The following is a 17016-nucleotide window of genomic DNA, read 5'->3' as shown; positions in this document are numbered from 1 at the left end:
TTCTTTATCATCTGAAGAGTTATCTCCCTATGTAGCAAAAGCTTTCTTTTTCTTCTGAGGCTTTTCCTTTTGCTTCTATTTTTCTTCTTTCTTTTGCCACTGAGGACAATTCTATTTGATGTGTCATGGATACTTGTATTCATAACATGTCAGTGGCTCTTTTAGATCTTTCTTATTACTTGAAAATCTTTTTTTGAAGTTCCTCTTTCCTTGATAGAATTTTTTGAATTGTCTGACCATCATACCAAATTCTTTATCCTCATTAAACTCTGCTTCTAATTCATCTTCATTGACTTTTAAAGCAATGCCTTTCTTCTTTTGCCTATATCTTCCTTGTACTAAAGCAAGATAGATTCATATTCTTTAAGGCTTCCAAAAAGTACAGCTACCGAGCTCATTGATACTCTTTGTGCCTCAGTAATGGTAATGATTTTGGGTTGTCATTCCATTGAAAGACTCTTGAGAATTTTTCTGACTTGCTCACCTTAAGTGTAAGTTTTACCTAGATTTATCAGATGGTTGATAATATGGGTAAAATGAACTTGCATGTCTTTGATTGCTTTTTAATCCTTCATCTTGAATGTCTTGTATTAATGAATGAGACTACTTTTCTTATTCTCCTTAACACCATCGGTACCTTTATGAGCTTCTCTCAAGGTATCCCACATTTCTTTTATAATGGTGCAGTGAGTGACATAATAATATTTTGTTCTGTTGAGAGCACAAGCAATTGTGAGTTTCATCTTGGCATAAAGATTCAATCTTCTTTTATCCTTGTCATCCCATTCTTCTCTTGTTTTTGGTCTCATCAGACTATCACCTTTGAGGATTATAGGAACATATGGACCTCTAGTAATGATGTCCAACATCTTAACGTCTTAAGCTTTAAGATCATTCTGCTTTTTTAAAAGGCATAGTCTATGCTAGAGGTCTCATTATTGACATACCTTCTCCTAGGTTATCATTTGCCAAGTCAGCCATCAGTAAGATCTTTTACTCAAATAGTTAAGTCAAGAATGAGCAACCAAGCTCTAATACCAATTGTAAATACCTTGGGGGTGAATTAGGCTAATTAAAAATTTAAATGATTTGCAGTAATAATAAGAGTATTGAAGGAATGAAATCAAAAATCATGAGAGTTAGAAGAGCAGAGCTTGACATAAGTGATTTATCCTGGTTTAACTCCTACCACTTAAGTTTATGTCCATTCCCTAGGAACCTCTTGAGATTTGCAACTATATTACCAAGATTAATCCGAGCCCTTGGTTGCCTCAATACATTAACAGCCTTCACAATAAGTCTAAAAATCTCCCCCTTATAAAGGTAATAATAAATCTCTTTAAGCTCCTCGAGCTTAAGTTTCTCTATTTTGAAAGCGTAAAACAGGGATAAACAGAGTAAGTTCAAGAACGAACTACTACTGCTTTTAAACTCTCTTTAAGAGTGTGTGTATATATATATATAATCAATGAATCTCTCTAACAACAAATGATACACAAAAGGTAGGTCAACTTTAATGCTCAAATAATCATAGAATTTTCTTGTTGGCTCACGTTGTTCATCCTTCTTCAAGTTTCATAAATGAGTCTATTTATAGTTGAGGATCATAAATGATCTGTTAGACTCATAAATTTTTCTGTTGAAGGTTGCTTGTAAACTAATTACTTCTTTCCTTTATGTTTCCTTGGATATTCAAGCTTATTTGAGATTCTCGATGAATGAGGCAATGAAACAATGCTTTGCGGTAGAGACTTCCTCTTTTGTACAGTAATGGCTAAAAACATTAAATTCTTCTGACAAAAATGGTTAAAGCTTATATGTTTTGATATAACAGAAGCCAAACTCGGTGAATCAAAGAAAGAAAAGCAATTTGAATAACTTCAAGGAAATAACTGTGTCTAAATACCATTTAGTAAAGATATAGAGTGAACATAATTAATTTTAGATGAAAAGAAAGATTGGAAGATGAGTTTTAGTGAGATCCAGAATAGATATGAAAAATAGAGCATGAAAATGCAATGTAGTACTAGTGTTATAATGTCCCAGCACTAGTGTTACAATGATGAGTAGAATCTAATTGACGAGCTTAGCACAGGTGTTATTCTGATAGTATCGGTGTAATCTATTATCATAAAAGATGAAGATTTTTGATAATTTTGCATGAATAAAGATATTTTGAAAAGATAACATAGCATCGGTGTTAAAAGGAAATAACACCGAAGTAACATGATCAATCAAACATCTTTAAAAGAGAAAGAAGAGACAATACCAGTGTTATAGAGTTAGCACTGATGTTACATATATTTACTAAAAAATAGTACAGGTGCTAACGAAGAAACACAAGTGTTGTCTTAACTCAAAAAGGACATAGAATGAAAAAAAAATTGATGTTAAATAAATAGTACCAGTGTAAAGAAAAAGTTTAAAGTAGAGAGAATCAATTACAAAGGTTTAAAGGGATAATACCGGTGTTAGAATAAGTAAGACCAGTGTTACATGAAATACGAACCAATAAAGTAGTGAAAATAATTAAGGTAGCACCGGTGTTAAAGCTTTTAGTACCAGTGCTAGGAACACTTAGAAAAAATTTAGAACAAGACAACATTAAGCACATAGATTATAGTTAAGTCAAACAGTTAACTATCAAGGATATATTTGGATAAAAGAACTTCTGTTACGTATAAGCTTACCTTAGTCAGTTTAGATTAATTTTAAGCCAATTAACTTAAGTTCAAGTTAAATAGCCTAAAATGAACACAAACTTCTCTTTCTTGTGTAATCATCAAAAATAAGGTTTAACACATTAGTGTGTCATAGTTTCTCCCATTCTTACACTATAGGGTGTCATTCTTCCTAGACTAGCTTCCTCATTGGACAAGTGAAAAACTAGTTAGGTTCAAGTCCTCATTGAACCAGTGGGATATTCCCTCATTGAATAAGTGGGACATTATAAATAATAAATTTAGGCTAACCATCGAGCTCTAACGTAAGCCTTATCGTGTGGATTTTAATTCTCTACTCCTCTTCCTAGGAGAACTCATGCCTCTCATGATCATACAATGCATAAATATGCAATAACCTATAGCATGTAAGTGTTCACCACCCAAACATGCTCAATTATCTTATTGTACTATCATTACATATATTTATCAGATAGTTACATTTAATATGCATCATCAGACTCCACAATACATTATGTCATTGAACTCCTTTATCACATAATCGTTGAACTTTACTTAATATATAATCATTACACTCCATCACAAATCACATCATTTAACTCTAAATAAAACAAGTCATGGAACTCCACTAACATCATTTCATAGAATTTAACATTTCATTGTCATTGTATTCCACCTATCATGTCATTGAACTCTGTAAAACTTTAATATAAACTTTTAAACATTTCATGCCACACTTTCATTAAGAAATTTCACATATTTTAATTGCAAGAACAAATCAATAAATCAATTAACATGCAAGAGCACAAGAGAAAATTTCCTCAATTACCTCAAATCTTTAGGAATTCAAAGGTTTCAGCCCTCAATTACACACTCCTAAAGCTTCTACAAATCTTGAATGGTGCCAAATATGCTCACTTTATAATTATTCACAATATAATTCATCAATACCCTTTTTGGATAATTTGCAGTATTAACTCAAACACTTCTTCACTCTTAAGATTCAATCTCTTCCCCTAGGATTTTTGTTCATTTATGACCCCAACCTACCAAAAATACATGGAGTCATAAATGTTAGGTTTAAATAGCTCAATTAACTCCTGTCAACTCTATTTAAGTCAATGGGTTCGAACCCATTATCTCTATGGACTGAAAATTATCTTTCTCAACCAAACCTAAACTTTCGAACTAGAGAAAATGGAAGAGAAAGAGAGGTTTAAGCTTGAAAAACTTTATTATTGTATTGTATTGTAGTGGTAAGTCCTTTTAATTATTATATATTATAATTGATAAATCATGTTATACATTTAATCCTAAAATATATTTGAGATATTTAGAACTAAAATGCGAGTCTATTTAATAATCTTATTTAAATAGACTTTTAAATAAACTTTCAGGCCAAGCTAGGTTAGGCTTTAGGTAGGTCTAGGATTGAGATGTGAGAAAAGCCTTATATAGGCTTTAGGTCAAACTCAGGCCTCTAACTTACCACACAGGCTCAAGCCTATTTAGTCAAAATCTAGCTCGACCTAGCCTATTTTCACCCTTAAACAACATCTAATATCTAAAACTCCTTGTCCCTAGATCCTGTGATATGATATTGCTAGATAAATATACTCGATCAATCGAGTTTGCTACCCCTGTTTTTTTTGTAAAAAAAAAACTAATCCGTCAATGATATTCCTGTCAATGAAATTGTTTGACTCATACCTAACTTCAACAGGAATCTTCGGCATTTTTCTTGGAATAAGATTCTTCACTTCCTTCCTTTCTTTCTAAATATTTCAAACTATCGCACGTCTTCATTTCTTTTTTGATTTCTGTTTTTAACAACTCCCCCCCAAGTAAATGGCTTCTCATAAGGAAAAACAGTTCAATTGTAAAATGGTGTCAAAAAAAAAAGGAACTTACTCTTAGGTTATGAGCTAATATAATGTTGCAAATACAACAGTTTGTCTACTACTCAATAGGCTACCAACAAATGTTGTAAATGGGATGACTACTCCTATTGAAAATATGGTTCAGGTAGGTAGTAAACCCTCCGATATGCACTTGAGAACATGTGGTTGTGTGCGCTGCATTCTTGATCATGAGCCATCGGTCAAAAGGTCCAAAAGGTATACCAAAAAAGTCATATCAAAGTATTTGCTTAGGCAATTAATTCTACTATTTCTAAAGGTATTAGAGTGCATAATTTATAGTCGCATGAGAACACTTAGTAGAAATGTAGCAGTATTTATCAAAATAAAAGGAAAATCAAAATAAAAGTAAGGGGAGAAGAAATTATATTTATTGGAGAGCAACTTGAAATCACTAATTATTTAGAAGGACCAAATACTAATTTAAATTTTCAAATACAAGTTTTCCCTTAATTAAACCCTAAATCCTAAATCCTAAATATTTAAAAAATAAAATCAATCTTAAAAAAAAAGGAAAATCATAATAAAAGAAAGGGGAGAAGAAATTATATTCATCAGAGAGCAACTTGAAATCACTAATTATTTAGAAGACCAAATACTAAAATTTAAATTTTAAAATACAAGATTACCCTTAATTAAATCCCTTGCATTCTCCCTCTCCAGTCTCCACATCTCATCTTTTCTAAGAATCAAAACTTCAAAATCACATGAAGCAAAGCCCTATGGCCATTGATTTTTCATGCTATACTTATGAGTTTCTTTGCTCCTTTCTTTTCATTTAGTGAGTCTTTTCTGTGAGTAAAAGCAGTCGATGATTCTGTCACTAACACAAAAACATTGAATAATGGGGTATAGAAGAAAGAAGGAATTCAATTGGCTGATTGCTTTAATAAGGGCATAATAGTCTGATAGTAATATTTTGGTCCTTTAAGGTAATTAGAATTTTACAGCCCCTTATAAAAAATAAGGAAAATGACAATTAGGTCCCAAAGGACCAATTTTATTCAAGGTAAGTCCCAAGACATTCTGAAAGGCCAGTTAAGTCCCTAGGTCCTTGAGTAGCATTTTAATATAATGAGAAATGACCAAAATACCTTCATTTGCCTGATGAAAATTTAAGGTTTCTCCTTCTCTACTCTTTCCTGCCCTATTCGTTGTCTCTTCCTTCCCTGCCCTGTTCATCGTCTCTTCCCTGTCTCATTGCAAGTGAATAAAGCTCTCTATCGTCTCTTCCTTGAGCTGTCTGTCATCTCTATTCTAGTCCTGTTTGACATCTCTTCTCTGCCCTAAGTGATCAGTTGCTTAGGTCATTAATCTATAACCCGTTTTGGTCATTAATCTTTGATGGGTGTGATGCATTTGCCTAGCTGAAGAGTCTGATCCTCATTAATATTCACCATTTCGATTATACAGAAATTGCTTCTTCTTCAATTTTTTCCCGAGTGTCTTAGCTGAAGGGGGACTATGTAGTTTTTACAAGTGATGACATGCTAAAATGGATTTTAAGTTTGAAGTTATATATTGTACCCAATTAATCAAGTTTGCAACTCTGTAACTCTGTAATTTGTTTTCACAATTTTATTCCCAACTTCTAATAAACGTATTTATAATGTTCAAATCATACATTATACCCAATCAATTAAGTTGTCAAGCAACTTAGATACCCAGTTTTGTAACTAGCTCGAGACAAATTTGCCACTGATTGTTAAAATTTTGGATGGAAGAACCATTGAATTTTTAAAAAAGTTATTATTCTAGGACAACGTTCCAGTAATTTGTAATTCAAACACCAGATTTTGCAACTGTCTTATGAATAATTTGCAACTTCTTTTCAAAATTTTGGGTGGAAGAATTATTGAATTCTTAAAGTTATTAATGTAGGATAATGCTCCAGTAATTTGCATTTGAGACACCAGATTTTACAACTTTCTTACAAATAATTTGCACCTCCTCCTTAAAATTTTGGGTGGAAGAGCTATTGAATTCTTGAACTTGCAAAGCTACCAAATTATTTTAGGACATGGTTCCAGTAATTTGCAACTAACATACTAGATTTTGCAATTTCATTACAAATAAATTACAACTCCTTCTCAAAATTTTAGGTAGAATAACTTTTAAATTCTTGAACTTACAAAGCTATCAAATTATTTTAGGATAACGCTCCAGTAATTTGCAACTGACATACCAAATTTTGCAACTTTATTACAAATAATTTGCAACTCCTTCTCGAAATTTTGAGTGGAATAACTTTGAATTCTTGAACTTGCAAAGCTACCAAATTATTTTAGGACATGGCTCCAATAATTTGCAATTAACATACTAAATTTTGCAACTTCCTTACGAATAATTTGCAACTCATTCTCAAAATTTTGGGTGGAATAACTTTTGAATTCTTAAACTTGGAAAGCTACCAAATTATTTTAGGACATGGCTCCAGTAATTTGCAATTGACATACCAAATTTTGTAACTGCCTTACAAATAATTTGCAACCTCTGTTCGAAATTTTAAGACAACACACTTTTAGTGATTACAGAAGATATGAACTGTACATATAAGTTACATGTATTAATTCATCTAATGCATCTGCACATATCAGTTGTCCACATACACAAAAGCATGAACTTGGATTTATAAAAGAGGGGTTGCTATGTACCAAAAAAATCCCTCAATACTACCAATATATATGTATAAAAACCTATATATATTAACCAAATCTAACTTGATCTAAAACTACCTATATATGTATATCACCCAAATCCAAGTTCATGTGGTAACCCATTTACAATAACATCAACTTGGATTTAGATTTTTACACCTCTTTCGTGTACGACCTACTTCATGACAATGAGAACAATGATAAACCTTCTTCTGCTGATATTAAGACTCAATCCTCACATGACAAGGTCTGCCAGCTGATCGAGATGTTCTAGGAGGTAGCAAAAAGGTTTGGCTTATGAGCTTAGATACTGTCAATGTATTTAGCTTTGACATCTCATGGGTCTCAACATGATGCATAGTGCCATTGTATATTTTCTCCTATGAACTACGAAGATAACATGCATAGTGCAATACTATACTTGTAGATTGCTTATCTACAATTATCAGTACTCGCAAAAATCTGCCCAAGTCCTACTAGCAAGCCCAAGTCCTACTAGTAAATCCTTCCACTTTGTTGCATTAGCTCAGGCATGGTGTTGGAATACTTTGTATTGCACATGGTAGAACTTCAAGATCTTGTGTAGCATGTGAATTCTCAACTGAACATCCTGCTTTGCATTTTCATTCAAATCATGTTTACTACTACCATCCATATTCATATTAGCATAATATTAATTATGCAACTATTAAAAAAACTTACCCATCAATTGAATCTCTTATTGCCTTTGTACTTTGCTGTGTCTTCCCAATGATGTACACATGAGAAAAATTATCATTCAATTTCATTAATTGATTTATTCCTTCATCATCTTTAAGGTCTAAAAGAGCATTGCAATCAAACTTCACTATGTACTTCAACTCTATTCCATTTAAATCACAATTTAAGCATAATGAAATCAATCTAACAAGTCCTTCAACAGACATTCCTTCTCTAATCATTCTTCCATTACAACTCCCCCTATCATAATGCATTATCCCATGTATATCTTTTACAATATCTCCACCAAAATGAAAATAACAAAAATTTCTTTTAAACAACTACTTTCCATCGTACCCAATAATATCAACCTACAAGAAACAAAATAAAATGTAATAATATATCATTTAGAAACAAGTTACTTTTGACATAAGTGATTTTCACATCAGTTAAACAGTGACAGCGTTCCATCTTAAAATATGGATACTCGATAGTAATTTCTTACACTTTCAGTTGCAAAATGTTAAATCTTCATGCCAAATATTTAGAAACATGAAATAAAAAAAATATTTCATGTTCAGTTGCAGAAAATCATTCCATCTTTTTCCTTACGAAAGCCATTTTGCAAGAAATCAGACCTTCATGGAGTAAACCTTTTTGTTCAGATGCAAGGATTTGCAAAAAAAAAAATTGACGAAGAAGCAATTTCTGCATAATCGAAATGGTGAATGTTGATGAGGATCAGACTCTTCAGCTAGGCAAATGCATCACATCCATCAAAGATTAATGACCAAAATGGATTACAGATTAATGACCTAAGCAACTGATCACTTAGGGCAAAGAAGAGACGTCAAACAGGACTAGAATAGAGATGATAGACAAATTTATTAGACAGCTCAGGAAAGAGACGACAGAGAGCTTTACTCACTTGCAATGAGACAGGGAAGAGATGATGAACAGGATAGGGAAGGAAGAGACAACGAACAGGGCAGGGAAGAGTAGATAAGGAGAAACTTCAAATTTTCATCAGCCAAATGAGGGTATTTTGGTCATTTCTCATTATATTGAAATGCTACTCAAGGACCTAGGGACTTAACTGACCTTTCAGAATGTCTTGGGACTTACCTTAAATAAAATTGGTCCTTTGGGAACTAATTGTCATTGTCCCTAAAAAATATTGATTGTTTTAGGTCCTTATGTATAATTTCCCTAAAAAAAATTGCAAGCTATTATTTCCTTGTTTATATATATATATATATATATATAGTTTTATTATTTTGACAACAATAAAATCTAATTTTTATTTTTATTATTGCATATTTGATATTATTATTAAAATGATTAAAATTAATAAGAATTAAACTAAACTATATACTTCAATCTTGTGTTTCAAACATTTTTCATGTATATAAATAAAAATAGTTAATTTTTTTATTTGTTTAAAAACAATATAATATTTCAAGGATACCCTTATTAATTGAAAGGGATATCATCATATCTTGTTCAAGTTACAAGAAAACTATTAAAATTATAACAATAAAAATGGAGTTTCACTTGATATTCACTAAGCACATTGTGATTTGGACAGCTTTTATTTTTGAAATCCGCCTTATATAAAGAATAGATGGAATATATAATTAGGACCCGAAATAATAAATTAAGGACAGTTTAAGTTGTCAACAATTAAAAAAAAGAGAGTTATAAATATTAATTTAAATAATTACAAACAAAAATCTCAAATATAATTTTAAAATTATATTTGAAACTTAAATATTTTATCTGCAATTAAATCTTGGGGGAATGAAAGATAAATTCCTCTAAAATAAAAAAAATAACAATTTCATCCCTTAAAATGTAATAATAATAGTGAGATTTCAAAAAATTTATTTAAAATTAATTTTTGTGTAAAATTACTTTAGTACTTCTATGTAACTAATTTTATATAATTCATAAGTTTGATATAAATATTTACAAATTAATTTCACTAATGACTAAAACAATTGAGGAAATCACAATTATTTATCAATAATTTTCTTCAATAAGCAAGTTCTAATTAATTTTCTATAGTTCACAACTTTAATATAAATATTCACAAGTTTAATTTAGAAATAACTAAATTGATTTAAAAAATTATAACTTTATATTAACAACGTTTAACTAATTTTATATCATTTACAAATTTAACATAAATATTTGCAAGCTTAATTTTATTAATAACTAAAATAATTTAAAAAACTACAACTTTCTAAATCATAGAAGATATTAAAGTAATTTCATATAAAAATTTACTATTAAAAAAATTCTTTAAGACTTCACTATCATCATCACATTTCATAAAATTAAATTATTATTAGCCTATCTTAGAAGCATATATACTTGTCATTCTCATTTAAAACTTCTAAATTTATATTTGTTTTGTCTGCATCGATATGAAACCTAACTATTATTAATTTAAAATTTTGGGAATACCAACATTCTCCATTTTTTCCTATTAGAAGTTATCAAATCTGACCTGCAATTATCATTGTAACTGGCGAGAACATCCGGATACTTAGATGAAGAGACTGAGTTTCATCCCAACATGTGCCCACTCGAAAGTCGACCTCAGGAATCATGTCTCCATAAGGTTATCAAAGATTGACCAACTAATTTATCCTAGGATTTAAATCTTTTGAAGTTGAGATTGATGAATTTGTATGAAATTTTCCTTTTCAAGAAAGGGGACTAAAATTTTATATTTTACAAAAAATAATTAAATAAGTAAAAGTACTAACAAAGAACTTCACATAAATTCACCAATCCTCCTAAATTTAAAGGATTTAAATCCTATATCATGCTAAGCAGGGTTCGGTGACCTGATGTAAATTAATCAAAGAAAAGACTGATGAGAATTCAAGAGCCAATGATCTCAACAAAAATTGCAGTAAGTACCATGATTCTCAACAGAATAACAAAGCAAGGTCGTCCATCCTGCTTTCAACTCAAGGGATTATTGAGACTAAGCAATGTTAGCTGCTAGGTTCTCAGCCTTTGTTAAAAGAATAACAAAAATTGGCTTCCAGAACGCCCCATGTTGCTTACAATTTATCAATCAGCAGTGCAAATCCAGGGAATGTTACCACACCCAAAACTGGTTATTCTCAGACATAGTAACCAGTGAAAGTGAATCCCCTTCCTACAATCTCACCGGCACAAAACCATGCAAAGCACTCCAGGCCAAACAAAGCCGCAATCCCAGCATCTTCTACCCTTAGTTCTTGCCTGCTCTTCCATAAATTCTTGACAAAATCAAGCTCCTTCCAGAAAGACTCAGTTCGACCAGGAATGCTGAAAAATATTGAAATATGTTATGTACGCTAAAATTATAATAGCATAGAACTGACTGTATTTGGTATGGTATGGAAAACCACTAGCCTGTCATTGGCAATGGCTCATGATATTGAAGGCCAGACAAAGGGATTTTAAAGTTCACTTTATATCAATTCATGAATTCAATAACGGTAGTAGTGGCAGCACAAGTTAATTGTAATGCAACATGCAAACTTGATCTGAAGATAATGTTGAGAAACAAATAGATATTGACACATCTAAATAGAATGGGTGTAATCACTACGCAAGCGACAACCACAGAACTTAAAAGACAAATTAAATGCAGGCTTCAGTATAATAGAAACATTGAGAGACAGAGAGAATGAGATAATATCTAGGAAGTCAAACTCAGTCACACACTGAGAGAGGGCAACAGCTATGGAGAATGACTAGCATATTTTAGTTTACAGACTAGACTTCCCTTGGGTTACAAATCTACTCTGAACCCATTAGAGACTTAGTTTCCCTCCAGTTTAGCGATGATATATAACCCACATATCGTGTTGTTTTGGTGACATATTTTGTAATGTATTTGGGTCTTTGACACCTTTAAGTTACTATGATGATGGTAAACCAACCGGCACTATTCAGTCTTACTTAAAGGTGAATAAACTGTTTTCATTTCTTATCATATACAGCAATCCTTAGTATCATGAACTATGTCAAAACTTGACAAATATGATATACAATGACTATCAAATGTCTTAAATGAATATGTTTTCCACTTTTTTTTTTTCCACTTCTTCTTAACATCAAAATTGATAAATTGCTTCATGAAAGTTCACACGGAGGTACTAATTAGAAAACCACAATGCAGTTTCAACTCCAGCAGCACTTAGTTGACACAAGAAAACAATACTCTTTCAATAATTGTATTTGTATTCCATTTCTACATTTTAGGACAAAAATTTGGTCAATGATGATAAATAAAACGTATGAAATGGTAGTTTGCAGTAAACATTAGCAGAACCTTCATCATAGGGTTTGGAAACTTCCGCAAGAAGCTATGCAGAATAGTGAACAAGCATGTACCATAATGCTATACGTTCAGTTACAAGCACTTACCATAACAAACAAAATTGATTAGTATGTTTATGTTAGCCATATAAAGGAGTTGCCAAATGGAACCAATGAAATTCTATTAATGGAAGCAAACATCAAACACTGGTAATCCATTTCTATTTAGGTCATATTTCACTGAACCTCTCAAGATTGATTCCCCCCCCCCCCAAAAAAAAAAAAAAAAACATGCCTTAATGCTGATTTCTAACTGCTAAGGAAAACAATCAATGATTCCCTCACCATATGACAAAACACTGGCAAACCAATTAGTGTTCTACTAACTAGAAAATAAGTTTTACCATAAGACTATCTGTTTTCCCCTTCTTCCATTTAGTTTTAGTGTTACATGAGTATATATAGTGGATAAAAATTAGCCTCCTCTCCTCCTAGGCTTCCTTGATCGTTTTCAAAGAGGAAGGTTGGTACCATAGACAATGTGCAACATCCAAGACTCTGAGAATGCTACTAGTAAACAACATTAAAACGTAAAAGATTATATTTGGCCACCTTAAATGTAAAGGATCTTTTGGTGAACCCTTCCAAAATCAACACTATCACATTTATTGAAAAAACAAAAAGAAGAAAAAAGGATTGAAGAAAATATAACCTAGCAAGACGAGTGTAAAACAGCTGCTTTGCCAGCAACTGGCATTTCTCCACTGTTGGGGGCTCCTGAATGTATTCTTTGTTCTGCTCCAACAACTGCTTGTAGTAAGAATTTCCGTGCTTGGCTACAAATTGTGATGCTTGACAAGCTTTGGATTGCAACTGCTGCAACTTAGACGCCATTAACCCTACACGTTACAAGCACTCTCTATAAAATAAGGAGTTAAGGACGAAAATGGGATAAGCATCAATAGAACAAAATAGCATTCTTCTTCCAAATAAATCCATCTATTATATTTAAATTTATCGGTGACCACAAACATCTATCAAATCTCATTTCTGCTTCTCGCACAGAAACATTGATTTGAGTAAAGAAGTAAAATGAAAAACGATCTGCGATTCATATAACATGTAAGGAGAATATGTCACTTGAAATGGATTTATAGGCCTGTCAAGTACTGTCATATGCGGACCTATATCATCTGCCGCCACTGAACTCTTTGAAATATGCATGGTTGATATAATACCCTTTTCATTTTCGTTTCAGATGCTTTGATGCAACTCGAGCCAAGTCATTCACAAGATCATACAACACAACTGCCTTGAGATTTTCTAAATTGATGATAATACAAAGAGATTAATAACGAGAATGCCAATACACATCAAATTTAACATTACAAAACCACACAACCGAAAGCATACAAGTAGCTAGCGATCAAAATGAAGAGGGCAGAAGTATAATAGCCCATTACACACCATTCAAGCAAAACCTAGTTAAAAAAAAAAACAAAGAAAGAAAGAAATTAAACTCAATCTGTAAATATCCCCAAATTCAAAAGTGTCAATATTCAAACGATTACACAACCATATTCAAAGCCACACTAAAATGAAAAATTTAAAACAAAGCAAGAACAAAAACGCAGGAACAGATGACGCGAGGAACAAATTCAATCTAGATTCAAAGCCTGATTGGACAAATCAATCTCACCGGATTTTGGGTAGAGTTCGAACCTTCCTCACTACTTGCCCGAGAACAACCACGAAGGGCTGACAATGGTGGACGGCGTCCGACGGAGAGCGGAGTGCTGGTTCGTCGACGAAGAAAAATGGTTCCCCCACTGTTTTGTTGCGGGTTTTGATTAAGTAGATTTAGCCCTAAGAAACTTCGCGTCCGCGTGTGATGAGGACTCAGAGGAATCACGACCCTCCATTTATTTAGGGCCAAATCAGTCTAAAGTCTCGTGAAAATACTTAAAATACATTAAGATTTTATGAATTTAAAAAATAACTGTCAACTCTTTAGGTACATAAGGGTGAATAAGTCTGAAAGTAAAATTATCTATTTGCTCTCTATTTGAAACACACGAAAATCAGTACGATTCCCACTAACCCATGAAACTGAAAAGGGTTCTATCTTCCTCATTTTACCGTGCTCCAGTGCTCATCACCGACCGCTGTTCTTGCAGTCACATTCCATCAAAGAAGACCGTCGTGTCTCAGAGAGTTGAAAACTTGAAGGAGTAAACAACGAAAGTAGCTCGCTCCTGCTTCAACGACTTAGATTTGCCTTAATCGCCATTATCAAACTGTCTCTACCATCCTCTCCCGCTGTCTCGCCACCACAGGTTCAACTGCCATTGATTCTGTTTTCTTCTCTCATTATTCCTTTCTTTGTTCTTTTTTTTTTTACTCGTATCTCGGTTGTGACTGTAATTTTTTGCATATCTCTATTTTTGCACATCACTGTAATTCTCCGTCTCTATTTTTTTGCTCGAATCTTGATTTTCTTCTCACCTAATTTTTTGCATGTGTGAAGTAATCTCCACATTAAGTTAAAAAAATGCCAGTCCCAATCTCCACATTACAGAGCCTTCTCTATCATCTCCTTGCCAAATCCTCTTCACCATTACAATTAGAGGGAAATTTCTGTCACAGAGTCATATAATCCTTCACTTCCTACTCCATTAAAGGATGAGCCAAATAGGAGCCTACTTGCCAAACTGTCACCATTTGAGTTTTTTTTCCCACTCCAACTTTGAAATGGTCTAACAAGCCATTTTCAATACAAGTTGAACTTTCTCCTCCTTATATTTTTGGCTAGCATCCTTTGAATCAAATGCGGTTGAAGATTATTGTATTTTTACATTTTAAAGAGGTTTGTGTTACTGTCACTCTCACTTAGGCATGACAAGCAATTATTAAAATTAGAAGTGCTGCCTTGACTGGATATACATTCACCTCACATTGAACTTTTTGTATAGATGTCTTTTAGACACACCTAAAGTTAGTAGATTACTGGATATACATGCAACCTAAAGAAGATCTATTGTTAATTTGCTTAAGGATACTGGTATAATTATTTGTAAATAGAAAGAAGAGAGGAGATAATGATCAGCTGTATAATGACTAAGGTGATGTGAGTAGTTTTTGAAATTAGTGCTTAAAGTTTCCATCTTAAAGGACGACAAATGGTCAAGTATATTTCTGATATGTTACAAAAGTGTAGCTGTGCATAAGATTTTTGTAATTACTTAAGGCACCTATTTGCATGTTTTAACTTTCAACTACTCCTCTTGCGTTTTATATTTTTATTCTGGTATGTTTAGCTTTCAATTCTACTTAAAAATCTGTAATTTTAAATATGTACAAATTTCTCTATTGACGACAACTGCTTTCTTTGTTGACAATATCCATATGCTATATTGACCAAAATCATTTATTCCATGAATGACAACTAATTACTTCAATGACTACAACCATAAACTCCATTAACAACAATAATATGCTCTATTGACTAGTGAACCATCATGACTAGTGAACCATTTGTCTTTGTGACTTGTGTTTTTTTCTTATTAATAAACAATGCCAGTGTAGAAATCTCTGAGTTAGAACTTAGTAATGACTAGTATGCATATATCTCTTCTCAACATATCTAATTGAACTTTTCTATTTGTTAATAAAGGAAGATGGAAGATAAAGTAAAGACAACAATGAAGAGATATACCATACCATTTCATACACATTACTCTCCTAGCCAATTTGGTGAAGTAGCAAAGTATGTTAAGAAAAATGAGAAATTACAGAAAAGGGTTAAGAAGCTAGGATTCCATAGATTTCTTGATGTGTCTTGTAAAAAAAAATTCAAAGAGATATTTGTGGAGAGTTGATGCGTGCCTTTGACCCCCCAACTCGTGAAATATGCATAAGGGGGAAAATCAAGAAATGAAGGCTAAGGATGTGAATGACTTAATAGGCTTACGTATTAAGGGTAAGTAGATTACTGGCGATGTCAATGTGATGATATAGCTTTCAAGAATTTGAGAAATACTTACTATAAAATGCTTTATAAGGAAATAACTGAAATGATTATATCTAGAAAGAAGGTAGCTAAATTTGAGTTACTTTTTGTAATGTTTGTGTTGAAAACCTTGATATTGCTAACCGCAAGTCTTGAGGTTAGTGATTGTATATTGAAGGTTGTTTATGAGACATAAAAGAAACCAAGCGCATATGATTGGGCTACGTTCATTTTTAATGAACTTTGCAAGGAGGTAGAAGACTACAAGAAACAATTAAGCAAAGGGAAGGGAAGGACAAGGAAGAACATTAGTGGATGTATCTACTTTCTAATGGTAAGTGTGTGTTAAATTTACATTAATCCAAAGTGATAGCCTTTCAAAGTTTTTCATGTATAATTTTTATATTTATACTGATCTATCAAGGTTTTAGGTATGGGGCTTCTAAAAATTTTTAGTTGGCCAAGGTTGTCCAAAAGCCGTAGATGCTCTGAAATATTGGGACGATGATAAAGTGAATGCAAGAGTAAAGTTAGAGAAAAAGAGCAATCGAGGCATCTTTCATGATCCAACTACTGTACATGGTAGTTCATCTACCAAGGTGTATCAAGAATCAGCATTTGTTTACCCAATATGTATAAAATGGAGTACAATGGATAGATATATATGGTCTTGTTTATGCATTGAATCAAAAATTGTCTTGCAGGAAGTAAGGAGGCTATACAGA

The 17016-nt window shown here is 32.4% G+C and overlaps 1 protein-coding gene across 3 annotated transcripts; it reads right to left on the bottom strand.

Annotated features, from left to right (window-relative positions):
• Nucleotides 1–10843: 10843 nt before the first annotated feature.
• On the bottom strand, nt 10844–14169 carry LOC129293996 (uncharacterized). 3 transcript variants are annotated; one of them, XM_054932167.1, is made up of 3 exons: nt 13982–14169; nt 12995–13199; nt 10844–11283 (listed from the first exon to the last, which is right to left on the bottom strand). In XM_054932167.1, exons 2-3 carry the CDS (start codon nt 13174–13176, stop codon nt 11097–11099), a joined length of 369 nt encoding a protein of 122 aa, XP_054788142.1. In that variant the 5' UTR covers nt 13177–13199; nt 13982–14169; the 3' UTR covers nt 10844–11096. The 3 variants fall into 3 exon arrangements, with proteins under 3 accessions (XP_054788142.1, XP_054788143.1, XP_054788141.1); XM_054932168.1 differs by having other exon boundaries at nt 12995–13181; nt 14005–14166; XM_054932166.1 differs by having other exon boundaries at nt 12995–13181; nt 13982–14164.
• Nucleotides 14170–17016: the final 2847 nt, after the last annotated feature.

Source organism: Prosopis cineraria, unplaced genomic scaffold (genome assembly GCF_029017545.1).
Source record: "Prosopis cineraria cultivar Desert tree isolate PC_DT_omini unplaced genomic scaffold, ASM2901754v1 PC14, whole genome shotgun sequence".
Classification (NCBI taxonomy): Eukaryota; Viridiplantae; Streptophyta; class Magnoliopsida; order Fabales; family Fabaceae; genus Prosopis; species Prosopis cineraria.
This window is presented reverse-complemented; position numbering and strand designations above follow the sequence as displayed.

What these genes read in the sequence shown, in the direction of transcription:
- LOC129293996 (XM_054932167.1), bottom strand. Translation starts at nt 13,176, where the DNA reads ATGGCGTCTAAGTTGCAGCAGTTGCAATCCAAAGCTTGTCAAGCATCA. An exon ending in TTTTACACTCGTCTTGCTAG is followed by an intron (nt 11,284 to 12,994) that starts GTTATATTTTCT and finishes AATATTTTTCAG; the next exon opens with CATTCCTGGTCGAACTGAGT.